This window comes from Lissotriton helveticus, chromosome 12 (assembly GCF_964261635.1).
Source record: "Lissotriton helveticus chromosome 12, aLisHel1.1, whole genome shotgun sequence".
Classification (NCBI taxonomy): domain Eukaryota; kingdom Metazoa; phylum Chordata; class Amphibia; order Caudata; family Salamandridae; genus Lissotriton; species Lissotriton helveticus.
In genome coordinates this window covers 685,969,149-685,991,522 of record NC_136073.1, presented here as the reverse complement: position 1 = coordinate 685,991,522, position 22,374 = coordinate 685,969,149, and the positions used below count along the sequence as shown (strand labels likewise).

The window sequence follows — 22,374 nt, the reverse complement described above, 5'->3', positions numbered from 1 at the left end:
AGTCTCTTTATTTCCTTTTATAAGAATCCCTACTGTGCTTCTTTTTCCATCAGGGAAGTCCTGTGTAACAAGCTGCGGATGGGTTTCCCAGCCACCACCTTCCAGGACATCCAGCGTGGAGTGACCAGTGCAGTCAATCTGATGCAGAGCAGCCTCCAGCAGGGCAAGTTTGACACGAAGGGCTTTGAGAGCACAGATGAGGCCAAGCAGTCATTCCTGGTGAGTAAAGAGGTCTGTGCACATATGGAAGGTGGCTTTATGGGAGAACAGACCAGAAATCCGTCTTGGAAGGCAGTCTGCATTTTCTTTTACCACTGGGCTATCCTTCCGAGAGTTGTAGGTTCTCAGAATGACACACTGTTCACTTATCCCATGCACAGGCTGGAAGAGGTGCTAAGAATAGAAGGTCTAAGATGCCAAGTCGATCAGGGCACTCTCGTCGATATGTTTGTGATGGTAATCCACTGCCCCCAAACATCTAATAGGAGTGGGTGTGCACCGTAGTAGTGGCATTCATGATCTCATGTTTCGAGGTGGTCAGCACCTTTATAGCAGTGCTGACTGGTTTATCCGAGTTGCACTGTATTATTTTAGAACGTTCAAATGGATTAGTGTATAGTCGATATGTGGTATCCTTTATTTGGAAAGATACCACATATCTCAATAGAAGGCAGAAGGGACAATTGGTCTGTATTAAGTAGGAGGGAGATGACTTCAGCACATGACTAATAGCCTAAGAGTATTAAGTTTCCTTGGGCCACAATGTACAAAGCCATTTGTGGTTGAAAAGCATGCTATTCACAAAATCACCGGGTTTGCGATTGCAAAATTACTTTCTGTTTTGTACTAAAGACATTTTTCATTCACAAAATGAGTTTAAAAATCTATAATGAATAACTGTTTGGAAGAGGTGTGTTTAAGATGTATCGTCCAAATTGCATTTAATTATTCAATATATCAATGTTATGCGATCGTAATCCGCAAAAACAATAAAAACTTACCGACTCCCAAATTGGGGTGTTAACCTATTCGCAAAATGGAAGCGATACCCTTGGGCCCCATTCCCATTTGTGAATGTTAAAAAAAAACATTTGTTAGGGAGTAGGCAGTATTACTCTCTACAAACCTTTTTAAAAAATGTGCATATGTTTTGTTTAAACACAGCCTCATTTCCTAAAAGGAAAATTGTCTGCATTTATAGGCCACCACCCCTGTAATGCCCACCAATGGTAGTGAGTCGCAATTTGCGACCTGCCTCATAAATAGTAATGAGATCGGTTGGCTTGCGACCCACTCCAAATGGGAATTTTGTGAAATGACCTATAAGTACACAGGTCAATTTGCAACTTTCTCTTCCATTGTTCTGCAATTTAAACCACTTTTTGTCTAATTGACTTTAATACATATTTCCCTTTCAGTTTTAAGACTGAACTCAAATCCATTGTGCTAAGAAGTGTCACTGGAATAAAGAGGGAAGTGTGCTTGTGGAAAATGCGCATTTGTCAAGTGTTGCCAGCTCCTGGTGATACCCATCTTTCCTTTTTCTAGGTGACCCTGAACAATATAGAAGCTTCCAGTGAGAACATCATGACATTAAAAAAAAATTTGGAGGTATGTTAATGCACTCTCACCTGTTGTATCCTGGCCTGGATGCGAGTACGATCATAAGGGGGTTGAAGGGTGCGTGGGAAACCTGCACTTCTTTAAGTAGAACACAGACTTTTCCAGCCTTCTGAACTTTTGCTGCCACAATTTTTAGGACTTACTGTTTTTTGTTGACTGTGTTGTCTTTGTTCATCTCTCCTGCCACTTGTTGCTGCTTAAAAAAGTGCAAGCAGTGGGGTAGTGTCAGACTCGACACCTTTGAAAACTCACTCTTCTCAACTATGCACATTAGTAATTGTAGGACTGAGTTTCAACGTGCATAGAGGGCCGTTTTTGCATTAAGATTTTATTTTGCTGTACTGATTTAATACCATTCTCCTGCAGGTTTACAAAAAATACAGCAGCAATGTCCTTTTCTTAATCTGGGTGGGGTGCTGTAAGACCCAGGGAGCAAAGTAGATCATTGGACTTGTTTAACTCGATCTTGTCTCTTCTTCCACAGAATGATTGTGGCAAGCTGTTTAACCAGGGATTTGGTGGCGAACAGGCCCGGGCGAAGATTGAGAGCTGCCTCTCTGATTTGGCATCGGTTTCCAACAAATTCCGAGACCTCCTCCAGGTGTGGAAATCTCTCGGGTTAATATTTCATTATCTTGCACATATTTTTACCTGCTTTCTGTTTATTTCTATTTCCACAAGCTTTTGCCTTAGGTTATCCAGGATACCCCTTGCGGTGTTAGTTGTGCACTAGAAGTACAACATAACACAACCTATATCTAAATTTGGAGCTATCACTGCTGCTTCCTCTTCAGGTCACACTTATCACAGTACGAATCAGTACCTTTTTAAGTCCTTGGACATATTCATCTTTTACCCGTCTTTCCTTATTTACTCTTTAAATCTACCAACAAAATGAATCCACCTAGCTCTGAACAAGATACTTACCCTTTTTAAACGTTTATTGCTAGCATGTTGCCAGGTCTTACTGCGCCTGTTGCTAGACTCTGTCCCACATGTCATTTTTCAAATACTCACACTGTACACACCATGGGTTGAGTACTATGTATACACATGCTACCCTTTCAATGTAGGCCAGGTCTAGCTTGGCCATTTTGAGGGGTGGTATCATGGACATTGTATTCGTCCTAGAGAAAATAATATGAAAGATGGAGGGTTCTCATGTCATGTGATTTAGTTTAAATAGGTTAAAGTCAAACACTGTTGAATATGGTACCTTGTAGTCCCTTAACATAGGAATGTGTGTCATTCATGAACAATCATTTACTTGAATAGATTTCATTTTTACTAATTTGTTCAATAAGTTGTCTGTTCTGCAATCTGTTGCAGTCATTAGAGCTCTTGAGGCAAGTGAAATTTCCTTCAAATTACTACTTTGCAAATCTAGGCTGTGAAATATTATAGGAATACTGCTCTGACAGCCTTCCATATTGTGAAATATACTCGTGATTTGTCATAAACCAGAAAATCGGTGGCTGCGAGGCACTATTCCGTAAGGTTACTTGAGCCAGGATGCCCTGTTTGGAGACAATGTTTTCCTTAAAGTTTGAGCCGAATGTGACAACAGTTTGCCTAGTTTTCGCAAACACACCCGTCATAGCCAGGGAAAGGCCTCATTTAGTATGGATTTTGTATAATGATTGATCTGTTAAGCAGAAATCTGGAAATTGAATTATTTCACTAACTGTTCCTAGAAATACTCTTTCAAGGACAAAGACAGCTGCTTTCCATGTAGCAGTTTTCATTCCCAATATAAAGAAGTGGCGATAATCTCACTTTGTTGACAATCCAAGATCCACTGATTGAAGACTGGCCCTTGCCCCTTTTCATAATTAATGTCGGGCTTGCGGGGTGAGTGCTGAACCTGAATGTTACCGGACGTGACGTGTCTAGAAGTGGTGCGGGGACGCAACTAGAAACTGCAAACAAACAGGCCTGAGTGCTTAAAGTTGCGTCACAGACTGGGGTGGGACTTGAGGGGGTGGGGCCTAGTAGGATATGGTGGGGTCACAGGGGACTAGAGGGGGTCTTGAGAGAAGTGTTTCTTAGGGTGTTTAAGTGGCAATCTATGTAATTGGTAGACAGGCATTCATTGCGGAATCCCTGAATCAGCAGAGACCACTAAGAAATCAGCAGAAACTCCTAGGCACCCGCCAGTACAATTGCCAATACAACAAGAAGAAAGATGGTGCTTGCAACAACTAGATGCTGTGCCTGCTATTTTTACTGACTTTGCCCCTTGACCTGGGAGCCCGTGTGCTCGGTCACTGCTGCCGGGAGAGGAGACCACGCCCTACCAAACGGGAGCGGGACTGCGAGGACCAGAGGTGCTTGCGCTGCAACATCTCGCGCACCTGGTGCCTCTTCCCGCCCCCTCATCTGTGGGACCTTTAAAACGACTCGCGGCCCCCGCTTCACCGGAGCCGCTCGTAGTCGTGCGACGTGAGGAGCCTTTCTGTGCCTGCTATTTTTACTGACTTTGCCCCTTGACCTGGGAGCCCGTGTGCTCGGTCACTGCTGCCGGGAGAGGAGACCACGCCCTACCAAACGGGAGCGGGACTGCGAGGACCAGAGGTGCTTGCGCTGCAACATCTCGCGCACCTGGTGCCTCTTCCCGCCCCCTCATCTGTGGGACCTTTAAAACGACTCGCGGCCCCCGCTTCGCGGGAGCCGCTCGTAGTCGTGCGACGTGAGGAGCCTTTCTGTGCCTGCTATTTTTACTGACTTTGCCCCTTGACCTGGGAGCCCGTGTGCTCGGTCACTGCTGCCGGGAGAGGAGACCACGCCCTACCAAACGGGAGCGGGACTGCAAGGACCAGAGGTGCTTGCGCTGCAACATCTCGCGCACCTGGTGCCTCTTCCCGCCCCCTCATCTGTGGGACCTTTAAAACGACTCGCGGCCCCCGCTTTGCGGGTGCCGCTCGTAGTCGTGCGACGTGAGGAGCCTTTCTGTGCCTGCTATTTTTACTGACTTTGCCCCTTGACCTGGGAGCCCGTGTGCTCGGTCACTGCTGCCGGGAGAGGAGACCACGCCCTAGCAAACGGGAGCGGGACTGCGAGGACCAGAGGTGCTTGCGCTGCAACATCTCGCGCACCTGGTGCCTCTTCCCGCCCCCTCATCTGTGGGACCTTTAAAACGACTCGCGGCCCCCGCTTCGCGGGAGCCGCTCGTAGTCGTGCGACGTGAGGAGCCTTTCTGTGCCTGCTATTTTTACTGACTTTGCCCCTTGACCTGGGAGCCCGTGTGCTCGGTCACTGCTGCCGGGAGAGGAGACCACGCCCTACCAAACGGGAGCGGGACTGCGAGGACCAGAGGTGCTTGCGCTGCAACATCTCGCGCACCTGGTGCCTCTTCCCGCCCCCTTCCATAAAGCCCGGACTCCGAACGCGGGACGCGCGCGAAGACCGGGCAAAGAGCGGGCCGTTTTAGGCCGTTAGAGGCCGATTAGGGCCGGGCTGGGCCACCCCCCTAATTCTCGGGGTAACATAGACACTAAAACTTTTCAAACTCAGAGCCATGTCCCCTAGAGGATCCAGAAGTAAGACTGCGGCAAAAAAGGGCAACTCACTGGCCCCATAGATAGTTTCATAACGAGGGCAAACTCCTTTATTGACCAAAGTATTACGCTTATTGAACGCAGGGTATCCCAAGACCTACTAGAGGCTAGAAGATCATCTATGGGACACCTGGCAAATGCAAGAACACCGGTATCTCATAAGGACCAAAGATATAGTGAGGGTGGAACCCAAAGGCAGAGCCTTCCAAACATAATTGACCTGTCGGTCTCGCAATTATCGCAACTCTCGGAATCCCAACTAACATCAGATTTAGAAAAGACCCCAGAGCTAGTCCTGCACCCCACCCCTGAAGAGGTAAGACAGGCAAGAGGGAGGAGGGAGGGAGCTATAAAAAAGAAGAAACAGGTAGCGATAAACAACATACAAACAGGTAAACAAACACCACCTAGAACAGAGTTAATAGAGAACATACGTCGCTCCCCTCTACCTGAAAACCAGAATAGGCATACTGCGGTGATACACCATCTACACGATGTTTCACCTCCTATAAATCCAGAAATAGCACCAAATGCCCCACTAACATACGAACTAGATCAAGGATATAACTCAGATTTATTAGCCAAAATTGGAGATCTTCTACAAAAAACTTTTATACCAATACAAGCTACACTAACAAATTTAGAAAAAGCGATAGCTGAACTCTCAGCCCTGATGAAACCGAAACAAAATGCTAACCGTATCCAAGAGGCACAAAAAACACACAAACCAGTGACGACCAAGCCGTCTAGCCTAATTACTGTGCCCCAAGTTAAAAAATCGACCCCTATACCGACTGCAGCATCAATGCCCACTAGTACGACAGTGGCTAAGAAAAAAGCAACAGACAATCCACCTGCAAACACCCCAACTGTAAAAAAATAACATCCTTTGTGACCCCAAAAGTACAGCTACGAAAATAAAACAACCCCAAATAAATAGAGAGAGGGAGAGAAATCAACCGAGCGAAACACGCCCAGTAACCCTTCCACCAGAAGCAAGCCCATTTGTAGTCATCCTGACTGGCGTTCCAGAATTGGTGGATTTAAAATCCGAACCAAACTGGTCGCTAAAAAATAAGATCCAACATTGGCTCAGTATAAACCGCCCCCCCCCCTTACTGTTCAACGAGAATCTTGATGGTTAGAAGAGCCCCCTGGGTCGGTCAGGGAAGAAAGACTATACAGGGCGATTGTATCTTAATTACATTTGAAGACCCTAGAATAGTGGAGCACATCTGCTCAGGGGAGGAGTTTAGCCTTAACGGGGGGATTGGCACAAAGCGCCTCTCTTTTTTCTATCCACCGAGATTTCCGGACGGTCCCTCCCAAAGTGATGGACCCTGGTACACAGTGGGCCCCCGCTATCGGGGAAGAGATAGGGAAGAGTGGAGGGGACAAGAACAGCGGAGAAATTATAGAGAACAACCTCGTTGGGAGGGCTGGAATGGAATACCCTTAATGAACATGTATAGCGGCTTAGAGTCAGTGGACTGACCATCACAGTCAGAAGACCCTGACTCCCCAACTCCACATAATCCCGACATTCATCACCATTCCCAAATTGATAACACCCCTATGAGTGTCTCTCCCCCTTTGACTATAGTTTCCTGGAACACTGCGGGACTGCGGTCCAAAATTGAGGATGGGAGTATCATGCATCTTGTGTGTAGACACCAAATAGTCTGCCTACAGGAGACATGGTCGCCAACAGTACTTCATTTACAGGGCTATAGGACGTATTTTTCACCTGCTTTGGTGGGCCCAAAGGGCAGGCCAAAGGGAGGACTAAATATCCATATAGCTAATACCATCCAACAAATAAAACTAACTACCATCGAACTGGACCATAACTTCCAGATTATCTACCTCTCACTACCTAAAAATGAGTCTGTTGTCCTTATTAATTTTTATAACAACCTTGAGGAACTGCAGCTCCAGAGAGTATTGGGATATCTATACGAGAAACTAACTATCCTAAGCCAGAAAAGAGGAGCAACGGGTCCTGTATTTATAATATGGGTAGGGGACTTCAATTTACACTATTGTAATCTCCTAGGAAAAAAATGTCCAGGGATGGTGACAGAGGAAGGTAACCCCCTCACTCATTTTTGTCATAACAAGATTGGTGGAATAATGAATGATCTTCTATCAGACCTTGATCTCCAAATAGTAAATACTCTGGATGGTAGTACCAAACGCCTAGAACCGACCTATCTAGGAAGGGGATTCAACACAACGGTTGATTATATTCTAATATCCGCTGGTCTTCAAACTAGAGCGAAGCATTTTGAAGTGATACCAAACACCCTAAGTGATCACTCAGCCCTTAAATTGGAACTGAATTTTATCCACCAACAATCTTTAGCCTTGACAATAGACAAAGCATTGAGTCAGAATAACATAACTCTGGGCCATTTAAATGGATATACAATAAAGTGGGGGAAGATAAACCCCGGGGCACTCAATGAAGAGCTGATAAAATCAGTATATCCCCAGATTAAGAATTGCCTAGATTTAACGACAGAAGATGAGGAAATTCTTAGTAACTTCTCACAAATCATGGAAAAAATTAAATCCCTACTTACAGCAAAACCAAAAACTGGTCCTCCCCACAAAAAAGGCTGGTTTAGCCATGATTGCACCCAGGCTCATACCAAGCTCAAGGTAGCACTAAATAAAGATGACAGAGACCCCCTTCAAATAGCAACACTGAGAAAGGAATATCTCGAAATTCGAAAAAAGAGAAAGGCGGAAATAAAGCAGGCTTTGTGGGACGAACTTCATTCTAGCGCCCAAGAAAAAAATAGTGAAGCCTTCTGGAGAGTAGTGAGAGACCCTTTTCTGGTAGACGATAAAACCCCAAAAATTGAAGTCGCCATAGAAGAGGCAGTATGGGTCACGCATTTCTCCAAAATATTTCAAAGTCAAACAACAGGTCAAGAATCTGAAGGAGATAATTTAGCGGCCCCAACTTACCCTATCCAAATAGATTTCGAAATCTCGGAGGTCCTCCTGGCCCTGAAACTAAGTAAAAACGGAAAAGCTCCAGGGCCGGATGGAGTCCCGGCAGATTTTTTTAAACATAATACAGACCTTTGGGCCCCTATTATTACTAGGGTATGCACGGCAGCTGCAAGGAAAGGAATTCTGCAGACCTGGACAAGGTCTGTGATGGTTCCGATTTTTAAAAAGGGTAATCGCCAGGACCCTGCCTGCTATCGTCCAATATCCTTGTTGGATTCGTTGGGAAAGGTAGCAGGCAGGGTGGTCTTTTTTTTTTTAAAACCTTTATTGTACAAAGAAAGCTCACAAATACGGGCCTACAACCCCACGGGCTGGCCACCACACGGTAAAAAAAAAAAAAAAAACGCAGCAAAGAAGAATAGGTTCTGCACAGGATATGGCACCAGGAGCACAGGAGAAATCACAAAAGCCAATGAGCAATCAGCAAAAACAGGATAACAAAAGGTTAATTTTCTAATACGGGGCGGGGGAACAGAAGAGTAACGGGCCGTGAAAGAAACAACAAGGGAGGGGCCGCGGCAAGCCGCCATTTTATAAACACAGGATGAAACAAAAAGCCATACTAACATAGCTACCAATGAATATACACATAATCGGATTACAAAGAAGCTACAATGGCATCCGTCAAACCGCGCTCACCCTTCACCGCCCCCACCCAAATTGAGGAGACAGAACCAAACAGGCCCCCATTGCAAAATACAATACGATACGCACCCCAACGGAAATAAAGAAACCCCCATAAAGGAGGAAGGGGAATAGGGAAAAAGGGGAGGAAAGAAGGAACTCCCACCAAATCACGCACCCCCCGGAGACAAGACAGAACAACATGACCCGGCAAGTGATATACCAAAAAGTCGATACCAACATAACCAGCGGGCCACAATCAGACACCCACCGGAATACGAACGCCACAGAAACTCCCCAGGGGGACACATGAGGAGACAGAGTCCCGAAAAGGTGAATACACAAGAGCCATAGAACAAAAAGAGAAGAAATAAGGGGGGAAAAAGACCCCCCAATAGAGACAGACCCCCCCCACCCACCCCTAAGCCCACCCTGCACCCCTGCAGAAGGCTACGGCCTACCCCCCCGCAGCGTGCCTGTCAGGCAGGGTGGTCTTGAATCGACTTCAGCAGTGGGCGGAGGAGAGAGGCATTCTGTCCAAGCTACAATTTGGTTTCCGGGAGGGATTTGGAACAGTGGAACAGGCCCTAAATCTTTCTATCATTATGGGAAAATATATACACGCAAAGCAAGACAGACTCTATATGGTATACGTGGACTTGTCTGCCGCGTTTGATTGCGTCTCACACACCAAATTATGGTCCGTGCTGTCACAAATGGGGGTAGATTTGCAACTTTTGAACTTTTTAAGGGAACTGTACCTGAAACCTTCTGCTAGAGTCCGTTTTGGCACAAAGGGAGAGCTGTCGACGCCATTTAGTGTGGAGCGTGGAGTCAGACAAGGATGCGTCCTGGCCCCTTTCTTATTCTCCCTCTATACTAACAACTTGGAGGTTGAGCTCTTAAAGGGTGCCCAGGACCTCCCACAGGCAAAACATCGCCCGATTCCCGCTCTACTCTATGCGGACGACGCCGTCCTGCTGGCACGGACTCCACGCGAACTCCAGAGGGTACTCACCAGATACTCTTTGTTTATGGGCAGTCTTGACCTCCACATAAATGTCACAAAGACTTTCGTGATGACGGCAGGTACAGGGAGGAAACACCCCAAAGATTTAACCCTTAAAAAACAAAAAATAGAGTTTACATCTGAATACTGCTATCTGGGCATTATAATAGACAAAAAACTGACTTGGAAAGCGGCAATAGAAGCAAGGAAACACTGCTTAAAGAGAGCCATAGCAGCCCTGGTGTCCTTCTCGCAAAAATTGGGAAAACGACCTCCCCTGTTATTACTAGCAATATATAGAGCCAAATGCCAGTCAACAGCTCTATATGGGGCTGGCGTATGGGGACACATGGATGTCTCAACCCTACAGATTGCAGAGAATGCTTTTTTGAGGTTTCTCCTGATGGCCCCAAAGCGATCCTCAACGTATGCATGCCATGTTGAACTAGGCGTTCCATACATTGAGGATCTGGCAAGAATACAACCTCTACTTTTATGGCGCCGTATTTGGACCTCGGAAAAGAATGCTCTCACTAAGTTGATAGTGGCAGATGCTATGACACTAGACCACGCTTTAAAAATAAAATGGCTAGCCTACATTAAGAACTTTTTAATTGACCTAGGGTTAGAGAAATACTACCTCACTCCTGAAAAGATCTGCGAACTCTCGAAAAAGGAATTAAAAGTTCTGGCCCTGGGACATTTGGACAACTTAAGGCTTCTCTCTGAAGCAGGTAAACCATCTGTTCAACATGCTATAATGGTACAATCCACCTTTTCCATTCAGCCCTATCTAAATCTTGAAATCAGTATTTTTGATCGTTATCTTCTGACAAGATTTAGATTAAACCAATTCCATAGATTAACAGCATTCCCACTAACAAATGCATGGGATCCAAATCTACCCCCCTGTCCTTGTGACGGAAAGTCCGCGCAATCCACTCTACATGTAGTTATGTTCTGCAAATTCTATAATGAACATCGAAAATTGTGGCTATTATCCCTGTTAAAATCTTGGGGTTTTAGACAATGTCGTCCTGCCATGCTCTGTCTACAGCTCCTAGACGCAGAAACCACCTGTTATCACGTACTAAATTTTTTGAAATGCATATTTAGACACAGGAAAAATTTGTAAAGTAATTTCCATTCGATTAGTGCACTCTAAATGAACTGTGAGTTAGTGCCCTCCGATTAGTGCACCTCAAATGAACTGTGATAATGATCTTCTGTATGTGAAATTGTATTGTATTACATAATTTTATGATTACAAATTTTTAAAGGAAGAAATTATTATGTATTAATACTGCTTTTATGGATTTCTAATTTCTGAAATTCCGAATAAAGAAATTTATTATTATAATTTATTATAATTAATGTTGCTTTGACCTTTAATGCATATGGCCCTGTGCAATCTCTCAATACTGAATTGGATTAACAAGGGTATGCCAATGATGCCAAGTATGTCGTTTTAACAGCAGTTAGTGCCCGGAAAAAACATTAGGACCTCAGCCGTATGCGTATGGCACAGCTGAATTTTCCTTTTACAGCTGTATACTTCCTTCCTTTATCGCCTTTCTTCTCTCCCTTGTCACTTAACAGGAAGGTCTGGGAGAGCTCAACAGCATGGCAGTGAAACCACAGGTGAAACCCTGGATCAACGTCTTCCTGTCCATCTCTCACAACATAGAGGAGGCAAGCAGACGTACTGAAGGGAAAGTAAAACATTGGAGTCCTCTGGCTTGGGCTGGGGGTTTGAAGCAATATGTGATGAGTAGCATACTAAGTTGAGGCCCTCCTGAGAGGATGGAAAGCCTTACGTTTTAGGTTTCTGCAACAGTCTGTGCTATTCTATATCTATGCAAAGTACCATACAACAAAATGATACTGACTGTTATACACCTGCCAATCACAATGCCCATTTTGTCTGTCTCTGTTGTGTTGGTAGAATGGATAAAGAAATCAACCTAAAATTGAATTAAGGCATAGGTGATGCTCTTTCACAATTTGTCATTCTAATTTAGTTAATTTAATTACTAAACGTCCAGTTCCAGAAGCAGGACTACGTACGTATCCCACGGGCGATAGTGAGAGGCTGAGTTTCCATTTCTAATAATAATGGCACTGAGATCCTGAAGTAAGGAAATTAGCAGTGTGGAATGTTAACAGTAATTAAATCCTCACTTTTTATGTTTTTTATGGCCCTCACTTTCTAATGGCTGTACATTGAGTACTTGTTTCTTTCCCAATATTTGTTAACCCCTGGAAAAATAATCTTTTGATCAACTGTAACATTCCCTACCAAAGAACAATAATTTCTCCTCCTGCCTGTCCACAAAATTCCACCAACCTTTGTTTGTTTACATGTCCACCATAGCAGTATGTCACAAGAAATCTAAAGAGTTGACAGGACTTTGGCATTCTGAGGTCCCAACAGTGTCCCTATAATGATCATTTAAGTATCACCTCAGCTTTGCATCCGTTGAGCGACTCTTCATTCCTCCCAGTGCTGGCTTTCTCAACTCCACATGCTTACAATAGTAATAATGACTCCGCTTAGCAAATTTGCTCTTATGGCCTGTCTGCAACATCCGTTCTTGAGGATTCGCTTCAGAAGCCGTTATGGCTTAGTTTCAGAAATTGCACATTACAGAATGAAGGGTTAGGTCCATGCCAGGTAGGTGCTACTCACGTAAGCTGTCCTCCCTGGACAGTGGAATGAAGAAACTTTTGAGAGAAGTGACCAATAACATCTTTGTTGTCTTCTTATTTAGGAGGAGTTTAATGACTACGAGGCCAACGACCCTTGGGTTCAGCAGTTCATAGTCAACCTCGAAACCCTAATGGCTGAGTTCAAGGTGAGATCATAGCTGTTGCGTTAAAACCAATAATGGTCTAATGTTTCCTGTTTCCTCCAACCTACTTCTGTTTCTACATACTTCTTCTGGGCTATAACCAGTGCCACTGGAATTATGCGATTGTGCGGCTGCGTCGACTTTCTCATGAATATAGATTGGCTGCATTTAACACATAATCCATCATCTGTCGCATAATCTGTAGATTGAAACCAAAATAAAAACTGTTTCTAACTCAAATGGTTCAAAAGTTACAAAAAATGCAGCAACACTTGTTGCCCCGCAGTGAAAGGCCTTTTGCAAAGCTGGACTTGTCATCTTTTTGTTGCTTATTGCTATATTTGTGTATTAAAATGGCACTAATGAGGTGCAGCCGATGTCCAGACAGTGTTACCAAATTTAAAATGGCGAAATAATGAAGTAATACGATTACAAAATGCGCTGCTGTATAATTTTCCTTTTCGTGCTGCATAATTTACTTAACCTGCCGCATAATTTGCCCTTTCTCTGCCACATAATTCCAGTGGCCCTGGCTATAATTCTTTATAATTATGAATCTTCTTACTTTCGAGACAAATAAAATCAAAGTTTATTCCTGCTTTTCATCAAGCTCATCCATTTGTTTTGCCCATATACCAACATTTCTGGTGGCATATTCCTTTTAATATTCTCCTCATTAATCACTTGCCCCAAGAAAATACTGAATATGCAACCAATATCAGTTCTTCCTCAAATTCATATCCTCTAGGCATTTGGGGCCAGATGTAGGTAGGCTATTACCGGTCGGTAACGGCCGAAATGGCCGTTACCGACCGGTAATAGGCGTTCCAGATGTAGGAGGCTAAAAAAGAAGGATTCGGTAATTTACCAAATCTGTAATTTAAGGAATCGGTAAATTACCGAATTCTTAAATACTGATTCGGTAAATTACCAAATCCTGAAATATAGGGAGCACTCAAATGAGTGATTTTCCCATTTTCGGATTCGTTATTTACCACCAACTACAAGTTGGTGGTAAATAATGAAAACCTTTGAAAAAGCATTTATTTTGCTTTTCCAGCAGTGCCATGTTGCAGACATACATGGGGCATGTATGTCTGCAACATTTGCACCCATACACAAATGAGGGGTGCAACAGGGTGTCAAAGTGACACCCTGCCACCCTTCAATGTTTCCCCCAATTACCAAATCGGTATTTACCGATTCGGGAATTGACATTCATTCCTACGCCAGGCCCATAGGAATGAATGGCGGTAATTACCGAAACTTACCGATTCAGTAATTTTTTAAGAAAAATTACCTACATCCCATTTGCCTGTTCTTAAATACCGAATCGGTATGATTCGGTATTTAAGAATCGGTAATCTGGGATTACCTACATCTGGCCCAAAATGTTTTGGGCAGTGTCTACCTTCCTTACACTACAGAATAATGAAAAGCATTTCACTATGGGTTGGATACCCATGCAGGGGAACTATTGGTACAAGCAACTCACTTTTCCTTCTTCAGCATGGCATCCACCTGTTAATGAAAGAATTAGTCTTACCCCCAGGTTAAAGGTGAGGGATGTCCTTAATGATGAGGGAAGATATATATATTTTTTAAATAAGTGCACATTCTGGACAGCAAATGCTGTAGTAAAGTGACTTTTCAGATTATACACTGTACTCCACATCTTAGATGGGCCACGAAAAGCCTTCTCCATTGTGAAGTGTGATATTCTTGGGCTTCTCACTCAACTAAATGCTGCCGTTGGTCATTGAGTGTTGCCTGCCGGACGACGTGACCAAACCTGAACCGATTAATTCGACTTTAACACTTTGCAAGTCATTGGATTCAGTCTACACTTTGGGACCCTCGTCTCGGTTACGGGATAACACTCCTGTAAAATGATTTCTCTGGACCTAGGATTTTTTTCCCAATCTATACGCCACACGGTCATTTTGGATACCGGTGGGCACAATCGTCAGATTCATTCCTATATAGCAGGTTGAGTGGTTAGATTCTTGTGGACATCTAACAATACCAACGTATCGGGCCCCCAGGAGCCGCCTGGGCTTGAGGCCCTCCCACCAGTCTCTGACCGGTGGTTGTTTTAGGTTGCTCTCTATTCTGTCCTGATGAAGACCCCCTTTTAAGAAGTTTTTTGACCTGCCTTTCACCTGGGGTCGAAACATCGACACATACTAACTACCTGTATCGTATATATGATTCACGTCTTATCTTTGTTCCTAAGACATAGGATATTAGAGAAGACGTTATAAATCAGTAATTTAGAAAACAATTCCTAACAGGCCTCTTCTGTATGAATTTGTCTATACTAATTTTATGTATAAATGTTTGCCTTCTACTTGATCTTTATCACGAGCACTTTCTCCAATCACTTTCTTAAGCACTTCTGAGCAAATTGATTAGAAAATTATAAAACTGTAAAATAAAATGTATCTGTGATGAAATTTGTGCAATAACTTGACATTTTTGCACTTTTTTTTAGTGTCTGTTTTCTATGTTTTGGGCACTATTGTTGTTCAAATATTCCAGTTGGGACCAAATGTTTTTGTTCCATTTTATACCCAGGTCCTTTGGTTTTCGTCCTGGTTCCCCGATTGTTTAGTAATGGCCTTTGGTCATTGGGCAGGAATATGATCCCTATTATGGAATAATGGGTTCGATTCCCCTAAATCTCACGAGTAATAAATCAGACAAGCAGGTTTGGGAAAATCCAAGACGCGGTCCTCCTTGAGAAAATACTTATTCTGATATTCATACTTATACTGGGGTTGGAAAGTGGAACAGGGTTAGAGGGGGCGGTGTGTATTAGATATTAACAACCCTGTATTGGAGCATACTGTGCAGTCAATCTATCGACTAAAAGTCGTAGTCTCTGTCATTTAGTTAAGATCCCTGTTTGTTTTTGTATACATTTGAAGTGTTGTTAGAGATAAGTTAGAATAGACCCACAGGCCACCAAAGTGGTGTTATGTATAAGTTCTGCAGAGAGTCATTATGCAAAACAATAGATTCTGGCGGCTGTTGTCAACTACTGTAATAGATGGGGGGGGCAGCTAGCCATCGGGAGTACGGCATGGGGCCTGATTAGGTAATTTTTATATGTGACGGTAGTAAGCACTGAACTATTTTTATGTTTCAAGGGATCTGCCTCTCAAGGGAGTTGAGGCGGGTGGGCAGGACTGGACTCTCATTAAAACCCCTCAGTGGAAAACATCCTTGCTGTACATAACTACCCAGGTGCAATTCAAAATTTTATTGTACTGAACATCATAATAAAAGCACGAGAGAGCTGGGCTATAGATCTTATTCCATTTATAACTGATCAGCTCCTGGTAACCTCTTACTACTTGTCAATCTGTCTGTTCGTCTCTCCGACTGCTCAAGTTTCAATCATGGGTTATTGATGAGCGCTCTTGTGCATGATGGTTCTAATACTTACACATTTGCTAGCAGGAATATTGCAGAGATACAGACAAATAGAAATTGATTGCTAACATGGAGCACCATGTAGTCGGCCCATTTACAACTCCAAGATGCCTCAGTATTGGCTCCCATCTCACTCTTGAGTGTAATGAATCATTCAGTTGTGTTGATGTGAATTGAGGGACATGGATTTTCCTAAGTGTTGCTTTTCCACATACCTAGTCAGATAAAATACAGATATTAAAACCAAGCTTGCCTGTTAATGAATGATTAAAGATGATGGGACAACCACTCGGCATGAGAGCTGCCTGGTTGCCACCCTTTTTAGCTTTGTGTAGACTCTCCTTCCTGAGTTCTCCAAAGTGATTTCTGTAGACTCCTTCACTTTAAAGATGCCTCCAGTGGAGTACTGTTGTGTTTCTTTTGTCCCTGCAGGTGGGCTTGTCATCTGTCATCTACGATAACCTGACCAGCCTCATGACAAGTTTAGTTGCCATTGAGCTAGAGAAAGTGGTTTTGAAGTCCATCTTTAACAGGGTAAGTGGCACACTCCTTCCCCTGTTGACCTTACCTTTGATTCTTCCTCTTTTTTCCCTTGTATTAGGATTCTTATCGCAAAAGAGGTAGGATCTTGGACAACAGCTTCAGCTTAAATATGGAAGGCCACTTATAGATCAACATATCCTAGCTTTCTGGTTCCCTCTGCACCTAGTCTACAGACTTCCACTATGTGTTTTTCCCCCCCAAAGTTTGTGTGTAGTGATTTTGCTGTCATGCAGGAGTCCCAGGCTTAAGTCTCATGTTTGGTGGCACAGAGGAGGTTCTAGAAACAATTCTGAGCCCCTTAAAAGATCCCCCCTGCCTGTACAGCTGCACATAAACTCTCTAATGTAAGGATTGACGACGATATCCACTTCTGGCCAACACTCAAAATGTGACACTGATAGTCATTGCAGGATTGCCTGATGCTGGACCTCCTTCTATGCCCCCCCGATGCAGAGCCCTGACTGCACCACTGCACTGATGTGTCTGGCATAACAGTGAATTGTTAGCGGACCTATTGCCCGTTACAAAGATGGACCTTGTCTGCACCACCTCATCAGCTGTGAGCAGGACAGCGTGAGCTTGACATGGTCTTCGTGCTTTTGGGTGTGTGAACAGACCAAAGATTGACAAAGTATTTATGCAAATGGGGGAAGAAGCTGAAAAGTTAAATAAATCCAAGGTGGAGGGCGCACACCTCATAAGTAACTGGTCGTCTGCTATCTTCCTAAATAGAGGAGACCGCTAAAGTCTAAAATGTGGCCGCTTCATAAGACATTTGTTCAGAATAATGTTTTACCTTCATCCCCACACAAATCCCTCCCAGCAGTGACCTTCACTGAGCTTGGAGTCCCTCCTGATGTGTACCCTGTGCAAACGCACTGGGCTGTCCTGTTGTGATAGCCAATAAATGGGTGTCACACACTTTTGAACTTCTTATTAGTCTAGCCCCACAGTATTTTGACAATTGGGGGCTCACTATTGAGGGTATATTCAATGGCACTTTGACACTGCAGTGGCCGCACATTAACATTTTTCATTTTTAGTGTGAAGAAATGTTATGAGGCCTGATGCAGAAAGCACTTTGCCTTGCTTTCAGAGAGCCAGATCTGCTCACTTTTCCAATGCAGAGCGACAGTTCACAATACACAGAGGGCATTGCAGTTCTGGATGGCTGTTACGAGTCGCAATGCAGAAATTGCAAACCATTGCAAGGAAATGGGGCTGCCAAGGGGCCTTCTCCCCCCATGGATCCATCCCTCCATGGCTCCATCCCTCCATTCACTACTTTTCGCAGTGAGCAACAATACATTTCCTGCTTCGTTAACATTCACAAGGCTGTCAGTTTTGTGAACTTTGTAAAAATACCCTCGTGGTGCAAAGGCATTAAGCATTCTTTGCAACACAAAAGGAATGGCTGGTTGCAGCATGATGGAATAACCGTGCTAATGACAAGCATCAGGCCATGTACTTTTAAAGCCTACTGAGACCATTTAAACGTAATGTACCTTCTGCAGAGATCTAGGTTAAACTTGCAGCCACCAGATTCTTATCTTCGTGCCATAGTCTTTTATCCTTCCACAGTTGATAAAATAGTAGCCATTTACTTGGGTAATTGTAAAAAATGTTATTATTTCTTGCTTTGATTTTTTTTTTAAAACTTTACTTGAAAATCTTCCCAATTTTAGCTCTGGCTTCCCAAGCTCTGTTGTAACACCTTTAGTTTTCCCCTCCCCTCAATGCTTCAGTACTCTCTTTCAGCTCGGAGGCCTGCAGTTTGACAAAGAGCTCCGTTCCCTCATTGCGTACCTCACCACTGTGACCACCTGGACCATCCGTGACAAGTTTGCCCGTCTATCCCAGATGGCGACCATCCTGAATTTGGAGCGGGTATGTATGGTCCTCTCTGTGTTTTTCTCCTTTCTTGGTGTCCTCTGAGAGGTACTGTCTCACCGCAGAGCAACTGGTCTATGCTATCCCAGCCATCATCTGTGTGGCAAATTACCCTTTGCTGTTTTGCCCACCACCACTACCCATCCCCCAATACTTTACACCAGCTAATTTACCAGCTACATTCATCACCCGGGGGTTAGCAATATTATGGCATTACTTCTTCACTTTTCACCTCTAGTCTTCTCTATGGTTGCATGTGCTTAGCTGCATACCCGCAGTTTTTGGTGTAATGCATGCTTTTCTCTGTACTGCCTCTTACAAAAAGAGACTTCAACTCCTTATAGTATTCTTGACCTTTTTCAGGCCTCCTTTTATGCAATCCTTTCACTACAAAGATTGACTACTCATTTTCTGTTCACAGGTAACTGAGATCTTGGATTACTGGGGTCCAAACTCTGGTCCACTGACCTGGCGCCTCACACCAGCTGAGGTCAGGCAAGTCTTAGCACTCCGCAACGACTTCCGCAGTGAAGACATCAAGAGGCTGCGCTTGTAGGGGATGGAAGCCTGACCCAGAAGGAGCAAGTACTGGCACACCTGCAGCACAACTTGTTACAAAGGCCCAGCGAGAGAGAGAGAGAGAGAGAGAGAGAGAGAGAGAGAGACAGTGCAGAGGAGCTTAAGATGACTACTCCAAAGTCTTCCATTTGAACGCTCCGGCATGGTCTAGGATGTGTCGTGCCTGAGCAGCAAGAGTGAGAATGAAGAGCTGCTTCTCAGTGGTGGACACTGGAAAATGTTACAGAAGTCTGGAACGTTTAATTTTAGGGCTAGCTGATGCGCGGCAGTGGTGAAGGGTCCATACTATTCGACCACTTGGGATAGAAAAGAACTGAGGTTGCTTAAACAATCTAGGGAATATGATTTTTTCAGCTAGGTGATAGAGTCCCAGTAAATAAGAATGATTATGACATTTGTCGGGTGGCATGTGATTGCAGTTGTTGATTTTGGTCTAAGTTACAAAACTCAGCCTCTCAATGGGGCAGACAGGAGCAAGGCCCTCAGCTTGAAGAACTATCTTCCCTCTCCCAAAGGCATTGATGCAAAGGTAAACTGAGAGCAGTGTTAGCCTCCCTCTGCCAAAGTCCTACGATTCGCCTCTGTTCTGCCAATTACACAGTGGGTAGTGATGTTGCGATTCTTCAAACAGGATGGAGGATACCCTTCTTCTAGCACGCAAAACTGTTGCCATGTCTGAATCTAGTAATGGTTCTGGTTTTCTGATTTGTACAGGGCTGTGTGAGTGAGTAGTGGAGGCCCCTGTGGTGCCTTCACCAGGCCTAAACGAGAGACCGGAGGTCCATCCAATGAAAGGGACTCAAAATTGTCGCCATCACCCTTTGAAATATTCAGAGTCTGAGATCAAGGATTTATTGGGCATTATTAGTGCACTCCCTCAATAGAGACTGAAGAAAGATGTGGAGCCGCCAGGCTATTGCTGACGACCTGCATTCTTATCCACCTAAAGGCTGAACATGTTCATGACATCCACAATACTTCAAAATATCTGTCTGTCTCAGTCTGTCATGTGTTGATCTGGACTTTTCTGCTATAAATGAGAAGGTTGTTGGTGGTTGTCTCTTGAAGCAATAATTCCAGAGAGAGGCAGATCTTTCATTAGAAGACACCATGCTTCACTTTCCTCCCTCTGAGAAAACCCTATCTAGAGCTAAGCCAAGAATGGATTGGCATGGTGAATGTATGGTCATGAAGGAGCAAGGCGCAACATTAAGTGGTGAGTTGGACTGCACAGAACTGAGACACGTCGGTGAAAGGCACGGCCGATATTGTGTATAAAATGGGGTAATGTTGCTCCTCCAGGCACTTTTCAAAAGCTCTTACTTCATGACAAATGTTAAAAGGAAAGCACATTAATAATTAATATGTAAATAATCTTCTCAAATGTAGTCCACACACTTTTTCATGTTGTGACTTTTGAGACTGCCTTTACCAGCAGGCGGGTTTGTTGGACTGTAGTAAAGTATTTATTTCTTTACCCAGAGTTTCAGTTTTCTGTCTTATGTGGAGTGTTTGCTTTTATACAGTTTACAGTTTTCTTCGATGTACATGCCTTTTTAAAGTTGATTACCTTAATATAGGAAAATGGATTATTATATGGTGTGGTTGTGAGATCTCACCATATAATAATGCCACAGTCTTTATCAGGTCGAGTTATGTTTCTTTAATAAAACCCTTAGGTCTGTCCTGGGTATCTGTGGCACAGAACAGTCATGCTTAATCAAAGGACCAAGTTCAAAGCATTTAGAAGTACCAAAACAGTCAATAAGTAGAAACTTGACACAATAAAAACCTAACGCCAATTTATAAAAACAGTTTTTTTTTTATCTTTAAATAATTACCAAAAGGGCAAAAATCTATTGAGGGAAACGGGAGATATGATTTTTCAAGATTAGTTTAAATCTCTGCCATTCAGTCTTTAAAGGCAATACATTTTTGCAAGCATTTTGAAGCCAACTGGCTTAAACAGCTGTTAGGGCTCGCTTAGACTAGCCACAATGGGTTGGAGACACCTTGCAGGTGAGTAAATCTTCACTGGGGGTACCAGAGTCCACTTTGAATTTGTGTCACTGGCCCAATGGACTTGGGGGCACCTAATGAGGGTCCGAACTCTGTCTCCCAAGAGGCAGTTCGGCGTCCAGCTGTGGACAGGTGTTCCTGGGCAGCTCAGCTCTCGAGGATGCAGGTTTCCTTTATCTTTTGTGATCCTGGTACTTAACAGAAGACTAGCCATTTGAGTGAGTCACTTCTTCCATCCTGGCATAAGTGGAGCTTTTTACCACGAGTGGGCACAACAGGCACATTCTTTTTTGTGAGTCCTACGGATGCAGCAGGTGCAGTTTAGTCTTCGGTGTAGCCTCTGCTTGCTGGGTCCAGGGAGCAGCAGAGCAGTCCTTCTGTCTTCTTTCCAGTCAAGTAGTGATCTGAGGACTGTGTGTCTGGGGTGCCACTTTTATGCTATCTTCGCGTTTGTGGGAGGGTAGAACACACGAGCCAGTGGGGCTTTTCCACATCGTTAAAAAGTAGGGAACACAAGATATCTATTCACCACCAAAGCATGTGTAGAATGTTGGAACTTAGCCTCCAGGCTTTCAAACCCTCCAACCCGAAATCAGAGCTTTGTAATAGGATTGTATGACATTACAACAAATGCCTTTAGCATGCAAGCCTTAACCAGGCATATACACTTACCACGAAATGGTAAGTATATATCATATATATATATATATATATATATATATATATATATATATATATATATATATATATATATACATACATATACATATACATATATATATATACACATATACATATACATATATATATATATATATATACATACATACATACATACATACATACATACACACACACCCTCCTTCTTCTCCCGTCCGGGTGAATAAAGCACTCTCAGAGGTATCCCTTCTATTACATATAGAAAAGCTAGATCGCTTAGGAATAATTTAGTACAGAGCCATTTCCAAGAAATGCCTAGCACAAGTAACACTCTTAGGGATCTTAGGGGGTTTTATCCTTGCGGGAAATGCAAGGCTTGTGCAGGTAGTAGACGAACTCTCAAGTATGATGTGACAGGACTTAAAGAACCTAGGTCCATAAAGAAGTTTATCACGTGCAGTACCACTTATGTGGTCTACTGTTTGGAGTGCCCCTGTGGGTTAAAATACATAGGTTGCACTATTAATTGCATCAAAATGAGGGTTCTGGAACATAT

General features: G+C 43.7%; 1 protein-coding gene across 1 annotated transcript in view; it reads left to right on the top strand.

Moving 5' to 3' along the window:
- COG4 (component of oligomeric golgi complex 4) overlaps positions 1–20,616 on the top strand; it is a 177,579-nt gene extending 156,963 nt beyond the window's left edge. Inside the window, exons 12-19 of the mRNA XM_078671201.1 lie at positions 54–219; positions 1,549–1,611; positions 2,108–2,224; positions 11,437–11,529; positions 12,609–12,692; positions 16,560–16,661; positions 18,429–18,557; positions 18,982–20,616. Of these exons, the coding sequence (XP_078527327.1) occupies positions 54–219; positions 1,549–1,611; positions 2,108–2,224; positions 11,437–11,529; positions 12,609–12,692; positions 16,560–16,661; positions 18,429–18,557; positions 18,982–19,116 (889 nt within the window). The 3' untranslated portion in view covers positions 19,117–20,616. The remainder of the gene's footprint in view (positions 1–53; positions 220–1,548; positions 1,612–2,107; positions 2,225–11,436; positions 11,530–12,608; positions 12,693–16,559; positions 16,662–18,428; positions 18,558–18,981) is intronic.
- The last annotated feature ends 1,758 nt before the right edge of the window (positions 20,617–22,374 follow it).